Source organism: Boleophthalmus pectinirostris, unplaced genomic scaffold (genome assembly GCF_026225935.1).
Source record: "Boleophthalmus pectinirostris isolate CB_2022bp ecotype Guang Dong unplaced genomic scaffold, ASM2622593v1 HiC_scaffold_4, whole genome shotgun sequence".
Classification (NCBI taxonomy): Eukaryota; Metazoa; Chordata; class Actinopteri; order Gobiiformes; family Gobiidae; genus Boleophthalmus; species Boleophthalmus pectinirostris.
In genome coordinates, this window is record NW_026571353.1 from 24551357 (window position 1) to 24570501 (window position 19145).

The following is a 19145-nucleotide window of genomic DNA, read 5'->3' on the forward strand; positions in this document are numbered from 1 at the left end:
TCTCTCTTAATATAAAAATAAAAATATCAGACTACTACACAGAAAGATAGCTTTGCCTTGGATTTGCCTTGGATTATTTAGCTCAAACGCACCACCAAAATATGACTGTTGTTGACTTGAGGATTCACTGTACAGCTTGTCGTCATAGTAATTACTTCTGCCAATGTGAGTGACAATAATGGACTCTGATGGCGCGGCTCACTGCATGTGTGTCCTGGAGGATGTTATGGTTTGCCTTGTTAGCAGGCGAAGAGATGGTCACAGCACACAGAGATGTTATCACGCTGGCCTATGGGGAAACTCTCTTGCCTTGGTTCACTAGATCTGTTTACCCAGAAAAACAAGACATACACGCCTGGCTGCCTTGTGTGGATCAGCATGCTAAAGTGGACCGAGCCGTTCAGTGGGTCCTTGCGCTCCTCCCGCTGCTGTACAGAGTGGGATTTATGTGTGCGCGTTTATCAGGCTCGCTTAGCTTTTACAGCAGCGAGGCTAATGCAAGTGAATTTGGAGAGAGACACTGAGGAGATAAGGACAGTAAACGGCCAATTTACACGTAACTGGGTTTATACGTGGAGTTATAGTAAAGCAATGGGAGATTTTGTCAGATTGTACTATTGGGTTGATTGATTATATTTTATTTAGTTTCTAGTTTTTGTTTAATATAATATGAGGTAATTTTTCATTGTAGAGATGTTATTACTTTTCCTAAAATGCTCCACAGTAAGGCATTAAATGTATCTTGCATTTACTCATTCGACTAGGTGTGTTTATTGTTGTATTCAATTTGAAACTTGAAACTTCTTCTCTGAGTGGGCTCAACTCGCCACAGATCTGTCCTGTAACTTTGTCCTAGAGGCGACACCTGCTTGCCGTTGTGGAAATAAATAAGTTAAATGTCATATTGTGAAACATTTAACATTTAGTACGCTCTCTTGTCCAAACTGTATTTATTTTTTCTTTGCAATTGGACCATCCTTCAATGCCACTGGGGCAACTTGTCTATCAAGATACCATTCATATTGAACCAATAACATAAAATACAAATGGATTCTAAAATTATATTTGGATGGGTAGAGTTGAATGTGATTTATAGGCCAACTTCAAAGCTACTGTGCAATATTGATAGACATCCATGTTAAAATCATAGTAAACTTAACCACCTGCTGAACCTGCAATGGAAACTAAAGCGAGATACAAGGTGTGTGTATGGAGAAGCGTGAAGGGTGCTCATGCCTCACCAACCCCTCCTCCACCCCTCACCTCCCCCTCCGCCTCCCTCGCCCTCACCGTGCTCTTGATTAATGTGGGATGAGACTGGCCCCGAAACAGGAGCTCTTTTCAGCACTGTCACACTGTGGAGATGGAGAGGCGAACCGTGGCCAAGGTGGATTTAACCGCAAATACTCCCTCCCTCACACGCATACACACACAGACACACACACACACAAACACACACGCACATTTGGACCATGGGGCCAGTGGATGAGCCCAGCAGGCCACCGTAGATTTGGTACAGGCTCAGAGAGAGTGCCTTCCTGCCAGGTCGCCTGTGTAATGCTTGAGTATAATGCTTCATATTTGCACAGTTGCTAGTGTTTGCGTCTCTGGATACACGCAAGGTTTATTTACATGTATCTGTCCAATTCATTCTGCAGTTTTGTGACCGCAGTGACCGCTCACAGGACAGAAAAATGCCCAGTCTCTAGTTAATTCATTCCAACGAAAGAATACATGTTATTGCCAAATGAGGATTTTAGCTGTGGTAGCAACATGGAACACATGTCTATCTGTTGTTTTACCACTGAAGATACACTAGGTCACTTTTTGGTTGTTTTTTTTCCACCTGCATCTCTCCTTGGTGTTATTGTTTTGCTTGGAATGTTCCACAGTATGACATTAAACCAATCTATCAGGCTGTTGTCCCTGTCCTGCTCCATGGAAAGACACTGGGAGTGGAATTCTTACAGCTGATGAATGCAAGAGGATGAACTGAGATGCTGTTGTGTTTGTTTCATTGTTGCTGCTGCCCGAACATTGAATTTCCTTTAGGATCAATCAAGTATCTATCTATCTATCTATTTATTTATTCTGTTACTGGTATTTTTATAGCTAAAAATACCTTAAACTCATTCTTATTGTCACATCTCCTCACATCTGTAACTTGGCCTTGTGGAGTCACCTGCCAGTCTCCATGGAGATAGGTAAATTGAATGCTATACTGTGGAACATTCCAGGAAAATCAATGACTTCTCCGTGGAGACAAGAAGTTTACACTTACAGCTAAAGCTCCACGTTGTTGATGTTGCTGTAATGGGCACAAAAGCAGGAATGCCGACAGAGAAAAACACTTGAGACTCATTGGCCGCCATGGCACTATTCTTCCCTTTAGCGTAACACATAGCTTCTTCTATTCAGCCTTTCTTGGAAGCTCCATTGCTGCCCTCCTCTCAGAGTCCAAATCTGGCTGCGCTGCGATAATAAACAGCCTATCCAGCGGTGCTTCCATCGCCTGTTGCTGGGCGGATCAGGGACATCCACTCCCGGGACGCCATTGGAACTTAAGAGTTTATTAGAGCTCAGGTGGCCTACGGTGACTCTTCTTCACTGGAGTGTGAAAATGAAGACCGGGAGGGACCTGGTTTGACAATAGATAGATAAGATAAATCCGCTTTATAACCTAAATTGAATGTTTGCAATTTTCTGAGAAGCTGTTGAGAATATTGATTTGGTTTTAATGTTAAACCACGCAGGCCCAGGTTTAGGTTTATTTTGTGCGAGTTAGAGAGCCCATATTACACTGTTTTCTGATCTGTTATAATGTTGTTTCCTCAGCACAAACACCCAGACTTGTGTTTTGTTTCATTCATACATGTTTAGCACAAAATTCCTGCACATTTAGGCTTTTCTTATACTGAAAATACTCTCTTATGATGTCATTTGGTAATACAGGAAGTGCTCCAAAATGTTTTTAAACTCCACACACCTTCACTAGAATATTGTGGATTATTTCAGACCTTGGAATTCCAATCTTTGCGGACCTAAAGGCAAAAAATAAATGGAGATGAAGACTCAAACATGTGTGAATGAAACAAAACACAACTCCAGGTATGTTTTTGAGGATGTAACAACATTATAACATGACTAAAAGCTCACAAGAGTCAATTTTGTGTAATCTGGGCCCTTTTAAGTTTTACGCAACTGTTATACCATTACTTTTTTTGGAATAACTGGTTTAGTTCAAGCACTAGTTTTGATAGAAACCATTCTGTGCACACCTCACATTCAACACAACTTCAGTTTTGCCAACAACCCAGTACATGCTTGTTTCACATTTTAATCATATCGTTCGGGCAGGTTTTTGTAAATATATTCTGTGTACTACTTCCACTACCACTTCTTCTACTCTTGAATCTTGTAGACTTTATCCTTTGAATTCACTGCATTTTAATTCCTCCTTTGATGTTGTTTGTTTATTGAAAGGAAACCCCATTAGCATAAAATGGAAATGAATTCGGTTGGCTAATGGTTTGGGTAAAAATATTATTATATTCATCCATTTTGCATTAATTTATTTGTATGTTTATGTCAGGGAAATGAGCACATACACAAACGCAAGTCTGACATTTTTCCAGAGAATGAGGACAATAGACCAGTGTTGTCAAAGAGGCTGCAATTACCTTGACAATTCATGAGTGAAAACAAACATGGCGGAATGACTGTCATGTTTTTGTTATACCTTATTTAAACAAAGGCTCTTTTCTTTACCAGGTTAAAACAACAGGAGATTCAGCAGCTGCTTGACTCCTCTGTCTTTAGCTCCGGGGTAAAAGACGGCCGCCGGGGGGTGTATGCAGGGGAGAGGTTCACGCTCTGAAACAGGTTGTACAGAGAAATGGGTCAGGATTATTAATCTCCTAGAGTCGTGTCCTTGTTTGGTTTGTCCACAGTCGCTCATGGCCCAGGTGTGAACTCGTGCACTTGACCTTCAGAGCTGCACAGGTGGAGAGATGAGGAGAGGGGAGTGTTAACAGAGTGTAAGACAACGTACTGTTATTGGGGGAGGCAGATGGTCAGAAATGGCCAACATCATAGAAGGGAAGCGTGAGGTGAAGACGAAGTGGATAGTTCAAAAGAAAATAAATATGTTGAAATATGTTTTATAAACTGTTGAAATACCTTGAAGTGAAGACCAGAATGGGAAATGCTGTGAAACAAGTTGTAAATTAGGCAGTTTATTCTCATACTCATGCCCTCTATAAAAAAACAAAACATATTTCAAGATGTGTATAAAGGTCATATATTATGCAAAATTGATTAGTGTGAGCTTTTTGTCATGTTATAATGCTGTTACCTCCTCAAAAATATACATTCATTCACACATGTTTCAGTAATCCTGGTCTGTTTACATCTCCAAAGCTCAAAATGCTTTGTTGCACCTTGTGATGGTGGAGCACTTCTTGTATCACCACATGCCATCACAATGTGAAACAGAGTGTTTTTCAGTTGAGAGAAGAACTAAATATGCAGGGTTTGTGTGTTATACATGTGTAAATGAAACAAAACACAACTCCAGGTATGTTTGTGATGAGGAAACAACATTATAGATTAAAAAAACTGTGTATTATGGACCCATTAAGTGTCCACTAACACTTTACAGTTTTCAGTCAGTTTAGAGATACGCACAAAAATCCACCAAGGTCTCAAAGCAATTAATCTCAAAGCATTAAATGTATCTATCTCCATGGAAAGCAGCAGCAGGTAGTGTTCCAGGCAAAACAATAACTTTTCCATGGAGACAAACAGGTTGCAGACTATCCACCAGAAAAGCTACATAGTGCACCTTTAATCAGTCATACCTCGTGTATCCTTTCACAATGACAAATAAATCCTTCATAAGCAGCACTACAGAATGGGAGGCAGAGCACACCCCTAACCTTTTCACACCTCCGCCAACCGTGAACCAATTAGAGCACTCCTGATGGACATGTTTGGGGATTTATGTTTGTCTAATTAATTAGCATATAGCCTATAGACAAACACAGATGAGCTGTTGTTGTAATTAATATTCATTCTCTAGAGAACCACTATCTTACTGTACATTTTTAAAACCCTTAAAGGTCCTATACTGCACTATTTTCGATCTGTTATATTGTTTCCTCATCACAAACATACCTGGAATTGTGTTTTGTTTCATTCAGACATGTTTAACACACAAACTCTGCATATTTAGGCTGTGTTCGGGAAGTGCTCCACAGTGTTTTTAAACTCCATACACTTTCACTGGAATCATTTGGATCATTTCAGCCCTGGACTTGCCAATCTCTACTGAACTAAAAGTAAAAGGAGCTGTTTGAAAATGATCGCTTCATGACATCATAAGTTGGGAGAGCGTATTTTGAGCTTTGAAGATGTAGACAGACTGAGAATGCAGGGTTACTCAGACGGGTGTGAATGAAAAAAGCGCAACTCCGAGTATCTTTTTGAGGAAGTAACAACATCATAGCATGGCTCAAAGCTCACAAGAGTCAATTTTGCATAATATGGACCCTTTAAAGTGGTGCAGGAGTGACACTGCCAGCATCTCACCACATTACTTTAAATTGTGTGTACTTTTCCTCCATGCTTCTATTGGACTTGACAGCGTAATAGTGTTGGCCTGGTAAACAAGGTAAAAAATATCCCGCTTGGCTGTTTTAGTTTCTTTATGGTAATGTCTGAAAATGTAGTCTCAGGATGGCAGGTTGATGAAATGCAATCGCCTCTTTGAAAATGATTGGTTATTGGTTCGGACAAGGCTAAAAGCTTGGAAATGTGCGCTGGGCTGTTGTTTTTTCCACACTGAGTACGGGATAGAAGGGTATGAATGGCTATGCATATTTATGGTAATATACTGTAGCATTTATGTAGTTCTTTTCTGACCGTTTAATAATGGAATTCTTCTGCCTCTTCATTTCAGGTAAAAAAAAAAATATATATAAACATACTAAGGTGGAAGGTCCGCCACTTGCTTGTCTCCATGAAGCCTTGAATGTTGACACAGTAGGGCATTAAACTTACCTCTTTAATCTCCTACTTTATATCAAAAATACCTTAAAAACATGAATTCTTACCATGTGCAGGCTTGCTGTTCCATAGATCTGACCATTAACCTGTCTCCACTGATGTTGTTGATGATGATTTAAAGGTTGTATGGAGGATTTTTTTTGTTTCAAATTGTCAATGATAGCATTATAGAGATGCAGTAGCCTTGTAATTATGATGACCAAAAAAAGAGAATAAAAATTCATCAACTCTGGACGTGGTGGGGCTAAACATTTGCCAATAGATAACGACACTGCCTCGTTATCTGTTAGCTGACAGGCTGTCAATCAATCTCCCTACGTTTCTAGCGTAACTGACTTGCCTGCGCGCCGCACAGACGCTGTTTACTCCACCAACGCAACAGTTCTTAGCGGCTTTTTTTTACCTATATCTTCCTCGCAGTTAGCACAAAGTTTGTTGCAATGGCAGACAAGAATCCAGGAGCAGTTAGCCGCAAAAGAAAGTCCGTTTTTGAGATTGCTGAAAGAAGAAGACCAGGGGAAAAGGCAGCGAAGCCAAACTAAGGTGATTCTTGAAGATTCATTCCAGCGATGGCGCAACTGAAGCAGACGCAGGGTCTAAAGACTGACGCACTGGTCGCCAAATTACTCCTGGACAGGTCACTTCTGCTTATTATGAAAACGTACTTTATTTCCAAGAGCTAGACAAACGTTTTTCAGGACACAAAAGCGATATCCTATGTCTGAAAACGTAATTTTCAAGGCAAAGAAAGAGTCCGCTTGCTGCTGCGTGTTGTGGCTAGTTCATTCGCACTGAATCTCCGCGCAACCTTCTCTGCACCCCTTTCCTGCTACTACTTAGAAGATTGTAAAACATTACAAAAAACACAAAAAACATTTGTATAGCTGGCAGAATTTTACCTTTTTTGACATAATTACTTTGGAAAATGCAAATATATATATATATATATATATATATATATATATATATATATATATATATATATATATATATATATATATATATATATATATATATATATATATATATATATATATATATATATATATATATAAATATAAACTTGCAGTACAGAAAATACACAGTGTTGTCAAGATTCATGCATATTCATTTATTCATTATCTTTTGAAACATTATGCAACATTTTTAACAACATTCAAATGCCATAAAAGACAGTAATTACTGCACATGCATTCTGTGTCTGTCTCTTTAAATAAATGGATATTGCTTTAGACGAGAGACAAGCTGAGAGCTTCAAAAGAGCATTCAGCCTGTGTTTTCCCACAGTGCCTCACAGAACTGCACTGTTTGCTTGTGTATCTATGGTCGGGACTGGGAGAGTCTTCCTGACAGGAGTAGATCAGTGACAGCAGAACCGCCCAGAGGTCAGAGGTCAGTGGAGAGAGCGGAGGAGAAGAAGCGGGGCTGTTGTTAGGGATGTAGCAGGTAGGAGGGGCTGTGTATGTGTGTATGTGTTTGTGCATGTGCTGCTTGTTAGGCTCATCTCTAGAGAAAAAGATGCTGATTTTACAAAGCAGAGAGGCAGGAAAATGATTGGACAAATTACATGTGTCAACTGTCATATGGGCTGGACTCAAGTCTGCTGAAGATGCACAAGGGAAATATACCTGAGTAATATGAAAAAGAATGATCTATGTTAAGAGTCTAGAAGCTGCCAGACCTCTAATTGGGTGTATGTAACCATTTGTATTTAAAGCTCCTATATTTGACTCAAAATTGACTCTTGTGAGCATGTTATAACGTTGTTACCTCATCAAAAACATACCCAGAGTTGTGTTTAGTTTCACTCACACATGTTTGAGTAATTCTTTATTATTAGTCTGTCTACATATCCAAAGTACAAAGTGCTCTGTTCCATCTTGCGGTATAAGTGGTAGTTTTCAAGTTAACAGCTATTTTTTACCTTTAGTTCAGTAGAGACTGCAAATTCCAGGGTTGAAATCATCCAGATGAGTCTAGTGAATGAGTATGGAGTTTAAAAACACACTGGAGCGCTTCTTGTATTACCACATGACATCACAAGGCAGACTTCCCAGTGTATGGCAACAATTTGGTGTATGTGTAGTTTACTTGGCACAACAAAGAAAGAAAATACACAGTATCTTTTCACAGTAGTCAAGTTTCACCACATGAGTTAATAGACAGGTTATTGGATATTGTTTGCTTGTAAAATTATATGATGTGAGAAATTTATAAACAGACATAGTAAGATTGACAACAGCTTATTTTTATTCATGGATTTCAGGTCCTGTTACACTGGACATTTATAGGCCTTTTCACCCTTCAAATAATATTTTGTTGTAAATTGTTCATTGCTATGGTGACTGTTCTAATGTTTCATCGTTTTCAAACTCATGGATACCTAAAATAAGTTATTCCCAAAAAAGATAATCTGTTTCCTATGGCTCTGTGGAAACTGCTGGCTATTAGTCCCCACAGTTTTCCCTAATGGACAATTATACATTTCCTTACCTAATCATAATACAATATATAGACTGAAAACTAGTCAGCAACTCAAGCAGAACTAACTTATAATGGAGGTTTCTGCCACCAAAGCCACTTCTTTTGTGTTTGTTGATAAAGGCCACATGTAATTTTCACCGCCAAATCAGACTCAACTGTATCTCTGGCAGGATTTTCCAGTGTTGGAGTGTGTATGACCTTTTTCATGGGCAGATGAGAGCCATTTCCGCTTGGGACAGGAATAGCAAAAACAAAATGACCTGTTAAGAGCAGCACAAAAGGGTGGAGTAAGCACTTTCACAGGTTGGGTTTTGTCGGGAGAGATAGAGACAGATACAAGAAGAGAAACGACTGTGTGTTTGTGAAGAAGGCAAACAGTGTTCACTAGGGTCCACTGACCTTGGCCCAGTCCGCTGCACTCGGACTCCCTCTAGGCCTGTTTAGTTGAGGTTAGGCAAACTCCTGACTGATGCATGCTGGGAGGATGAGTTTATCCCTAGAGAAATGAAAATAACCTTTGACCTACACTGTACTGTATGTTGTCATTGTTAGTTAATTACAGCACCACATCACCCTTTAGTCACAATTAGTGATTTGAAAAGCAGACATCAACTATAACAGTTAAACTAAGCTTTAAATCTACTGTACATTAAAGGGATCATGTTAAACTACCCTATTTTTCGGACCACAAGTCGCAATTTTTGACGTTAATTTATTTTATAAAATCAGAGACCAGGAACGGATATTTCATCTTGAAACACAAATTATAGTAATAACAATAGAACAGAGAATAACAGGCTGTTAACGTAACATATGAACAGTTATTCAGATAAATATAGCATAAACAACAAAACAAGTTTACCAAAGTCTCCATCTCACTCCAATTCACTAAATCCATTGAATTCTTCATCCAACGGAGCGCCACTTCCTCTTCTGTGTAGCTGTCGTCAGACTCAGCATCAGTTCCAGTTAGAATTATTCCGGCCTTTCTGAATCCCGACAGGATGGTTTCGGTGTCACTGAAGTTCAGGCTTTGTCGATCTATCCAGTGACTTCCAGGAAAGTGGCATGGCGCACCCGCCTGGTTACCATGAAGCTGTGTTCTCCATCCTCGCTTTCCACCAGTCCCTCACAAATTTCTCGCTCACTCCAAACTTTCTTTCTGCTGCTCGATTATCATTTTTGGCTGCATATTTCGCTACTTGCAGCAGGGCACATGCAGGAGACATGCGCAGTAACGGGCAAAGTGACAGTGGTACAGGAGTAATAGGAGTAGCAGATACTGGCACACAAGCTTAGACCCTCTCTCGGCTGTCAGTTTGAAAATTTTAATATATAAGTCGCATTGGAGTATAAGTCACAGGACCACCCAAACCTTGAAAAAAGTGTGACTTGTAGTCTGAAAAATACAGTATTTTCTGATCTATGTTATAATGTTGTTTCCTTGTTACACATGTTTGAGTAAGCCTGCAGATTTAGTCTGTCTACATCTCCAAAAGTCAAAATGCACATGTCATGGAGAAGTAGTCTTCAGGATAACAGCTACCTTTTTACCTTTTAGTTTAGTAGAGAAGAAACTCCAGGGCTAAAATTATTAATGAGTAATTAGTAATTAATAAGGATTCTTGGTGTATGGAGGCGCAATTCTTGTATGAGCACCTGGCATCACAACGTGGAACAAAGTGTTTTCTTCTTGAGGGAAGAACTACTCCTAAATTTGCAGGGTTTGTGTGCTAAATGTGTGAAAGAAACAGAACAAAACTCCAGGTTTGTTTTTGAAGAGGAAACAACATTATAACAGAAATCAGAAAATAGTGTAATATGGGCCCTTTAAACTTTACTCGCACACTAAAATAACTACCTTTCAACTGAGTATTGAAGTGTATTTGAGTGTGTTTTGTGTTTATCTCTCATATTTACTATACTTACTGACAATTTTCAAAACTGAGTTGGGCTTCTGCTACGCTTATAATATGAGAAACTGTGATTTCTGTTTATTTCTTCACCCTCTAAAAGACCTGATCTGATCCACCGCTGAGTCACATTTGGCGGGGGGTAAAATGCGCCCTCTGGCAGAGTTCGGAGCCCCGGTAGCCCCACTGTTAATGCCAGTTCAGCTGAAGGATAACTCCCGGGTGAAGCAAACCAGATTCTCACAAAGTGCCAGCCGTTTTCAGCGGAGATGTTGTTTTTCATCCACATCCATGACACTTTCCCAGCTCCCTCCTGATAGGCCGCTCTGACAGCTCACAGTGGGAAGGCTCTGGGCATGGGCATTATATTAGAGTAGGCCACAACCACATGGACACACTTCTGGACTCTGGTTTGTTTGCCCTGAAAAACACTTTTCCACCAAAAACCTCACCGTTCTTCAGCTCTGACAGAATGTTTCTAATTAAAGGTTGTTTTTGGACCATGTAGCCTACTTGGACAACGGGACGAAGGCTTCTCCTGAACTGGGTGGTTAGAGGTTTAGGGATACTATGTTTTCCTGGCTAGGATTAGTCAACTATTGAAATAAAAATAACAGCTATTAAGATTATTTGATTAATCGATACAGTATATTTCATGAGAACAAAAACAAAAAACATTAATTCTGAATTGTGACAGTTTTAGAAGCCACATTTTGTAATTTCAATTTAAGTTATCCTCCAAAAAGATTAAACCTAAATGTGATATTCTTCTGTGTTTTTGTGTCTTATTAATACTGATTCAGAAAGTTTGATTTACAGCTGTTACATAGCGACGAAGTGGTAATTGTATGGTTAGCTCCAGTTATTGACATGTTTGATTTGTGCTCACCCCAATCAAATCTATTGATACTTAGCAAATGATGAACATTCCCTTTGGGTGTGAAACTAACTTAAAGCACTACTATGTCTGAGGCTCTGTTACTCAAGTTAGACTTAATCTGAGCACAGATGGAAGGTGATTTGATTGATGATTGTGCGCTTAAACAAGTCTCTCACATGTAAAATTACAGTCACAAGCTCAAAGTTTTAGTTAGTCACTCTCACCTTTTTTGTTGAAAATCAAGTTCCTAAACAAGACCATGAACACCAATCACAGGCTCAAGAAAATACGTTGTTTTAATCCAGATCCATAATTTTTTCTTGAGCTTTCAGACTTTTTTCTTGTCTCTGTGTCACCATGGCAACTACTGAACATTTCACCAGTAAAAATACATGAAAAACAACCCATCATGATTTTACTGCAAAGTATTAATTACCAATGGTACAGATCACCTATATATTTTGAATCCGTGGATCCATATTGAACTTGTTAGACACGCAGCCCCAACCCACACAGACTTTATTTGTGGACCGACTCTCCATATTTACACAGTGACAGTTTGTTTTCTGACCCAACAGGATGCTCTCCTTCCTGAAGTGGATGTTTATCTGCTTTAGAGCCCTACATTTGCTGGTGTATTCGTTGACCTTTAACCTTTTGTGACCCCCACAGATGGACAGCATGGAGGCGCTGGGGGAAGAGATCAGCGGTATGGCGAGATGTCCCTATGACGCCAAGCACGCCAACGTTGCCCTTTTTGCTGGTAAGATTCAACTCAACTTTGTAAATTTATTTAAATATTGTTCTTAATGTGCATATGACAGCATTTGGTAGATTTTTTTATCATAGTTATACTTCAGTCAAGTGGCAGTTTGTGTGGAAAAAAAAGAGAACAGTACAAAAGATAGGAAGTATCTGTGACTTTTAATACAGAATACCTCTACCCATGTCATCAACACTGGAAACTCCATTATTTAACAAAGTAAAGGTGTTGGTGTTTTATTTATTACTCTAACCATATCTATTGTGCAATTTTGACAGGTTAAGAAGTTGCCGATATGATACATACCTCGATACACAGGCCATGACACGATACATGTGCTCTTTCGATTCGATATATTTCAAAACAATTCAATAGTTCAATAAAAATATAAAGGCAAAATTATGGCTGGGATACTAAAAGTCTTTTTTTAAACCACTTCTTTTGCAAAGTGATTATGAAAAACACTAATTTTACTCATCAAAACAGTGAAAATGTGAAATGTGTTGCATAAAACAGTTTCCTTCTTCTACACAAGCAAAAAAAAAAAAAAAAAAAAAAAACTGTAGCGTTATAACAAAATAATTTAGTAAAACACACACAAAAAAATACTCTTGGCGATATATTGATACAGCAGCGCACAATATTGATACTGTATCATCACATTAAACGATACAGTATTTTGATATTTTTGCTCTAGTCTTTATTGTTTGATTGCTATGTAACAGTTTTGGAAATAGAGGCGAAAGTTTGTACATGCTATTTTTTTTTTTTTAATGGTATTTATCTTTACTACTTTTTACATTTTAGATAGATAGTAAGATATATAGGATTATGTAGTAAAGGGGAAAAAAAGTTAAATAACCCGAAGAAAAGTGTGGATATTTGAGGATTTGAATATAAAACAATAAAAAAGTAGCGTAATTTACTTATTATTCTTTGCTACATAATGCCATATCTCTCTTCATATATTTAATGTCTTCTGTGTGTATATAAAATGTAGAAAGTAGTACAAATAAAGACCTTTCATATTCACTTTAATTTCCACTTTAAAACTAGAACACTACATTTAAACATCCTTCTTAAGCCCCACTTGCACCATTGTGTGTGTGTATGATTAAGATTTCAAAAGAGATGGAAGGCTTATTATGCTAATACAAAATTCTCATATAACTCAATGAACGCCACAAGGCAAGTTATTACCGCTCATTTTCCCTATCTGCTCTTATTAAACGCTTGAAAATGTTTTAGCCAGATGAGGAAAGTGAAGAGTATCTAAAAATAGGGGATTAGCTGTGGTTGCATTTAATATTGTTCTTAATACCTTGTGGTTTATTCTAATGACAATGCTTAGACTGTATATAGTGTACAAATGGACATGGCTGACCCACTATGAGCGTCCGGTAGCCTGGTTCATCAACCGGTTTCACGTCGTAGAAACTGTCTGACCTCACAGCTTTGGAATTTGTTCGCTCGACAGTAGGCGGGTATTTTTTGTCATTTAATCAATCGCTGCTATTTGGTAGTCAAGTATGTAATGCGCCGCTATTAGGGCCAACCGGTATATTAAGCTTTTCCCAAATTTCGTAGTAAGAAGGGCAATAAGGGCAATAACGTCTTTCCCCTTGATGAAATTCACCAAACATTATTTTTGTTCCAGCTTTAAATCCTTGACCTCGGGAATTGTTGACAACGTTGAATATACAGCTCTTTGCTGATTGTCTGGTGCCCGAACTTGTGTTTTCGGGGTTTTTGCGAACCATCTAATGTATTTTGATTGCTGACCTAGTTGCTGTAGAGAAATTAAATTGAGCGGAGGCACTAGGTGGCGCCAGCCTGGCTAAGCATCCAGCTCTATCAACTGTTCACAATCGTCTTTTCTTTGGAAAATTGTCACCCCTCTCTCTATAACTGCCACAGTGGGCCTCGTCATTTTGGTCTTAAAATGTTCATATTAACCCGGTCTACATGATCCTGGCGTTTTTATTTTGCAATAAATTCCTATTATACGTACCTTCTATAACTGCTAGTGAGCTTCATTTGACTGGAGCCGAACGCTACGGGTGATGTCACACTTTGTCCACTTAATCCTTTTCTTTACAGCCTACGCTTTAGTGATATCATGTACACAAAAATAGGCCTTGCACTTTGCCCAAGTCATTGTGGCTACTCAGAAGTCTATCAGTAGAAAATGAAAATTGAAGTAATGTTCCGCAAGATTAAAAATAACCCTATGACACAGCCTGGCGTTGGTTGGAGTGAGATTGCTAGTTCAACCACAAAGCTGCTAAAGACATCCCGTCCGCATTGATATCGCCTGAGAGCAGATTTATGGGACTATTGATGAACTGTCCGAACAAGTTTACAGTAGCGGAGGAGAGGGATGTAGCCCGCTTAGTGCACTACCTATACAGAGAGGTCCCAAACAGAGCTGGAATAACTGAGTATAGTGGACAAGGCTCTCCTCTCCTCCATGCTTTCAATTATGTAGTTGGAGTTTCCATTGCGGTGTGGGCACAGGCAGGCTGAGGTCATGGCGTTCCTGGTCTTGTGTTGAGAATGGAGACTACCAAGGCTGTTTTTGAAGTGTGTTGTTCAAAGCACTGACTAATTATACTGTTGTTTGGCCCGTTGTTATGGTTTGATGGGATTCACTTTTTATTTTTATGTGCAGTATAAACTCAGACGCAACGAGTGGTTTTCAATAACAAGGATGATTCAACTATGATAGGATGCTGTAGTACTATTTTTGCTTGTAAAAAGACTGAGCAATTGGTAAAAGAAGAAAATTAAAGATGCACTATGTCATTTTCTGGTTGGGCGTCTGTCATCTGCTTGTTTCTATGGATATGTCATTTGCTCTGCCTGGAATGTTCCACAGTATAACTTTAAACAGCTCTACCTTACATGTATTCAAATACAGACGGTTTCACTGCAAAAATTCTGACCATGAACAGGGTTGCCTCTCCACAGATCTAACCTTGTAACTTGGTCTGGTTTGGATTCCATTAAGACAGAAATGTTTAATACTTTGAAACAATCCAGACAAAGCAATAGCAATCCATGAAGAAAGGCATTTGACAAACCCTCCACCAGAAAAGTTACACAATGCACTTTTAAACAAAGCATTTAACTTATGTTCTAGACAGGGGTGGGACTTTATATGTATTCTCCTTCCCATTCATTTTAGAGCTTAAATAAGAAAAGAAGTGCTCTTGTGTTTGTGTTAATCTGCTTAAAATAAATAAATAAATAAATAAAATGAAATAAATCTATGAAATGTAGATGTTAATGGTTTGTGTTGAATGTTACTCAGTGTGGCATTAAATGTATAAATCTTACATTTATTAAATTACAAGAGTTTTCATTGCTTAAAACATACATTTTTATTATCACTTCTCCACAGACCTGGCCTGTAACTTGGCCTGGCACTGGCAGTTGCTCGTCCCTGTGGAGTTAAGTTTAATGACATACTGTGGTACATTCCAGGAAAAGCAATGACCTCGCCATTCAGACAAGCATAGCAGATCCACCTCCAGAAAAGTTTCATAGTGTACTTTAAGTAAATGTATATGTGTGTGTGTAATACAGGTCTAAAATAAGATGGACCCTGTAGTTAAAATAACACTTAAGAAGCTAGTTTGTGTGAAGATTTTTTATTTAACATTTTCTACATTGTCAACTTCATATCAAGTTTAATGCCACAGTTGATATTGAAAATGTTTAAAAAAAAGTGTATTACCTTTTTATTGGTTTAAAAAATCTGCAGTTAAACTTGTACTTGCTAACAGTTCAACAGTTGCTAGTACACTCCTTATTGTGAAATTTTTGTGAAAAGTTTGAACAGAGCAAAACTGAACTTCTAAACAATAGGAATGCTGAAGTCAAGGCTTTGTGGGGCCACATCATTACTTTGGGACTTCTTGGTTTTAGCCTTGAAGCAGTCCCCAAATAACACAGCAGATTTAGTAAACATGGCCATCATTTTCCTCACAACTGCACAAACATTTGCACATTTCTATCAGATCTCCAGTGTTTGGCCACATAACAAGACCTTTGTCGGTGGCCTAGTCTAGTGTACTCCATTACTTCTTTCCAACTCATTTACTCCTGCGACTCTCTCCCTTCCAGATGGCAAGCTGTACTCCGCCACGGTAACAGACTTCCTAGCGATCGATGCGGTCATCTATCGTAGCCTAGGAGACAGCCCTACTCTTCGCACGGTCAAGCACGACTCTAAATGGCTGAAAGGTGAGTGTGGGACATCGGAGCAAAGCGGCGCTGTGGTCAGAGGTCTTGGGTTCGCCTGCGGAGTTAGAAAACAAACAGTCCATGCTCTGACCGCCACTATGATTCTCTCTGATTTGTGACTCATAACTTGTTTGTATAGAGTCGACCACACGTAGCTTCGCCAAGGAGAGATGCGTGGTTGAACATCATCTGTCTTTTCCATTAAGTTTGTCAGTGAAGCACAATATTAGCCTAAAATATTACTGTATTGACAAGGTATATTTCAATGTGGATTTTATTTAGCTGGCATTCGATATTTCTCTAGCTATTGTGGTCGATTTCCAAAAGCAGATCCAAGGCGATGTCCACAAGTTGAAGTAAAAATGTACGTTTACAAGTTTACTTCTTCTTTGTGTAAAAATTATGGTAAAATGTTTTTGTTTTTTGTCTTTTCTGAGCGTGTAAACAAACAATCACACAATTTATCTTCATTCCTCTTTAGTTTCCATAACACATAGCAAAATCTGTGAAAATTTGAAAATGTAATCAATATATGAAACCATCCCTTGATATTACCAATATCGAGGTGCACATCAGTCAGTGCAAACAACTGTGTAGGGGGTTTACGTCGATGCAGACTCTCTGTGTCGTGGCGTAGATGATTTGACGCTGGACAGTAAATTGGCCTTTAGTCCACTTCTTTATACAGTCTCTTTTATTGACATGCATTTTCATTGGGGTTGGGTAATACTTCATCAGCATTTCAGTGACTTCTAGCTTGCAGCCTTCAGCCAATTACCCGTGTTCTCAAACTAAGCTCTGACATTACATACATGCAACCTCTATTCGTGACCAGTTTGATAAACAATATTAGTTCTGCTATGTTTAATGGCTAATGCTAATGCATTGACATCTGCTAAATTTTAGATGTTAAAATATGTATGCTGCCAGAGATGTTTACTAAAAGGCACTATGGCATTTGCATGAAGCACCACAACTCTTATGCTAACGTTACACACAAGTCATTTTCGAGGAAATTGCTGCGCCGGAGGGAGAAACACAAGCACAAGTCCAGTCTGTCAAAACCCAATAGAGAGATCCTTCTTTTATTGCGTGCAAATTGTCTTCCTGATATGATGGATGAGAGGTTGAGGCACTCCGGGCACACACTCACACGCTTTTTTGCATAATATGACAGCTATCTGGGCTGTTTACTGTGAAATATGATGTCAGAAGTGTTTTGTCATGGCAAAACATCACATTGGCGTTTCTCTTTCTCGTCTACAGAGCCCTACTTTGTACAGGCAGTCAATTACGGAGACTTCATCTACTTTTTCTTCCGTGAAATTGCCATGGAGTACAACACAATGGGAAAGGTAAGCACAAATACCAGTTCTTAAGGTTATTGTTTAAAGACCTAATCAGATGTGACTTCCTATTTACCAGGAAGTGAACAGGATGTGGGTGGATCACATGGCGGGAAGAGGCTTTCAGGAGTTGCAAAGTTGCCAAGTATTTTATGTTGTAAGATAAACAGTGGCAGGATGAAGTGGCTGAAAATAGGATCCAAGAAGCAGGGTGTGGATGTCTTGAGATCCCATTTTTGTAGTTTAAATATACAATCTCAGCTCCATGTCTTTTCCTTTCGCAAGCATTTGACCCACCAACTCGACACAGTTCACATAAGGAATTACAAAGACAGGAAAAAAATGATTAGGAAAGCTTTCAAATTGCTACAGGTGTTTTGGGAGCACTTTTCAAACTGTGAAAGACCAGCTTGAGAAAAAATGATTAATTTGACATTCATGTCAAAGCAAGGGATTAAATATGAATTTTTCCCAATATAAGGAATCACAAGACCGGAAAAAATTACTATCAAAAGGAAGGAAAGCATGCAAACTTGTACAGGTATTTTGGAAGCAGTTTTCAAATGTGTGAAACACTGGCTTGAGAAAAAAGCATTTAAAAAAATGGACGCTTCACTATGAATTTTAGATTTGCCCGTATCAGTATCAAGAATATCAACTGCAAGACCCCCAAATGCATCCAAAAGTTCAGAAAGATAAATAAAAAGATAAATAAAAATAATTACATGCATCAAGGGTTTATTACAAGTTGTTATACTTTATATAATCATTGTGTAATCATTCTGTCACAAAAGTTTTACGCACGAACCCTGCGGAGTTCTTCTCCCAAACAGAAAATACTCTGTTCCACCTTGTGATGTCACGTGGCAATACAAGAAGTTGTCCACTGTTATTTTAAACTCTACACTAGACATTTGGATAACTTCAGCCCTGGAATTGCCAATTTCTACTAAACAAAAGATAAAAGGTAGCTGTTAACTTGAAAACTACCACTACATGACATCACAAGGTGGAATAGACCATTTTAAACTTTGGAAATGTGGACATGCTAATAACAAAGGATTGCACAAACATGTGTGAATGAAACAAAACACAACTTCAGGCATGTTTTTGATGAGATAGACATTTTAACATGGTTTAAAGCTCTAAAGAGACAATTTTGCGAAATGTAGGACCTGTAATTTTGCAATAAATGACAGGCATAACAAACCCACCAATATCTGATACCGATATATTACTCACCGATATATTGTCCACCTCTTATGAAACCCATCCACTCAATATGTATTTTGATATGAGTTAATAACAAATTCACACAAGAGGTGGCGAAATGAGAGGAGAGAGGAGAGGTACTAGGAAGAGGAGGAGAATGGCTGGTTTGCTGAGGTGACAGGCATGTGTTATGAGAAGCGCAGATGCACAGCGGCCTGTCTGTGCAATCTGCT

General features: G+C 38.7%; 1 protein-coding gene across 1 annotated transcript in view; it reads left to right on the plus strand.

Moving 5' to 3' along the window:
• sema6a (sema domain, transmembrane domain (TM), and cytoplasmic domain, (semaphorin) 6A) overlaps positions 1-19145 on the plus strand; it is a 213086-nt gene that overhangs the window by 122745 nt on the left and 71196 nt on the right. The window contains exons 7-9 of the mRNA XM_020937917.2: positions 12016-12106; positions 16235-16354; positions 17621-17709. Coding sequence (XP_020793576.1) covers positions 12016-12106; positions 16235-16354; positions 17621-17709 — 300 coding nt within the window. The remainder of the gene's footprint in view (positions 1-12015; positions 12107-16234; positions 16355-17620; positions 17710-19145) is intronic.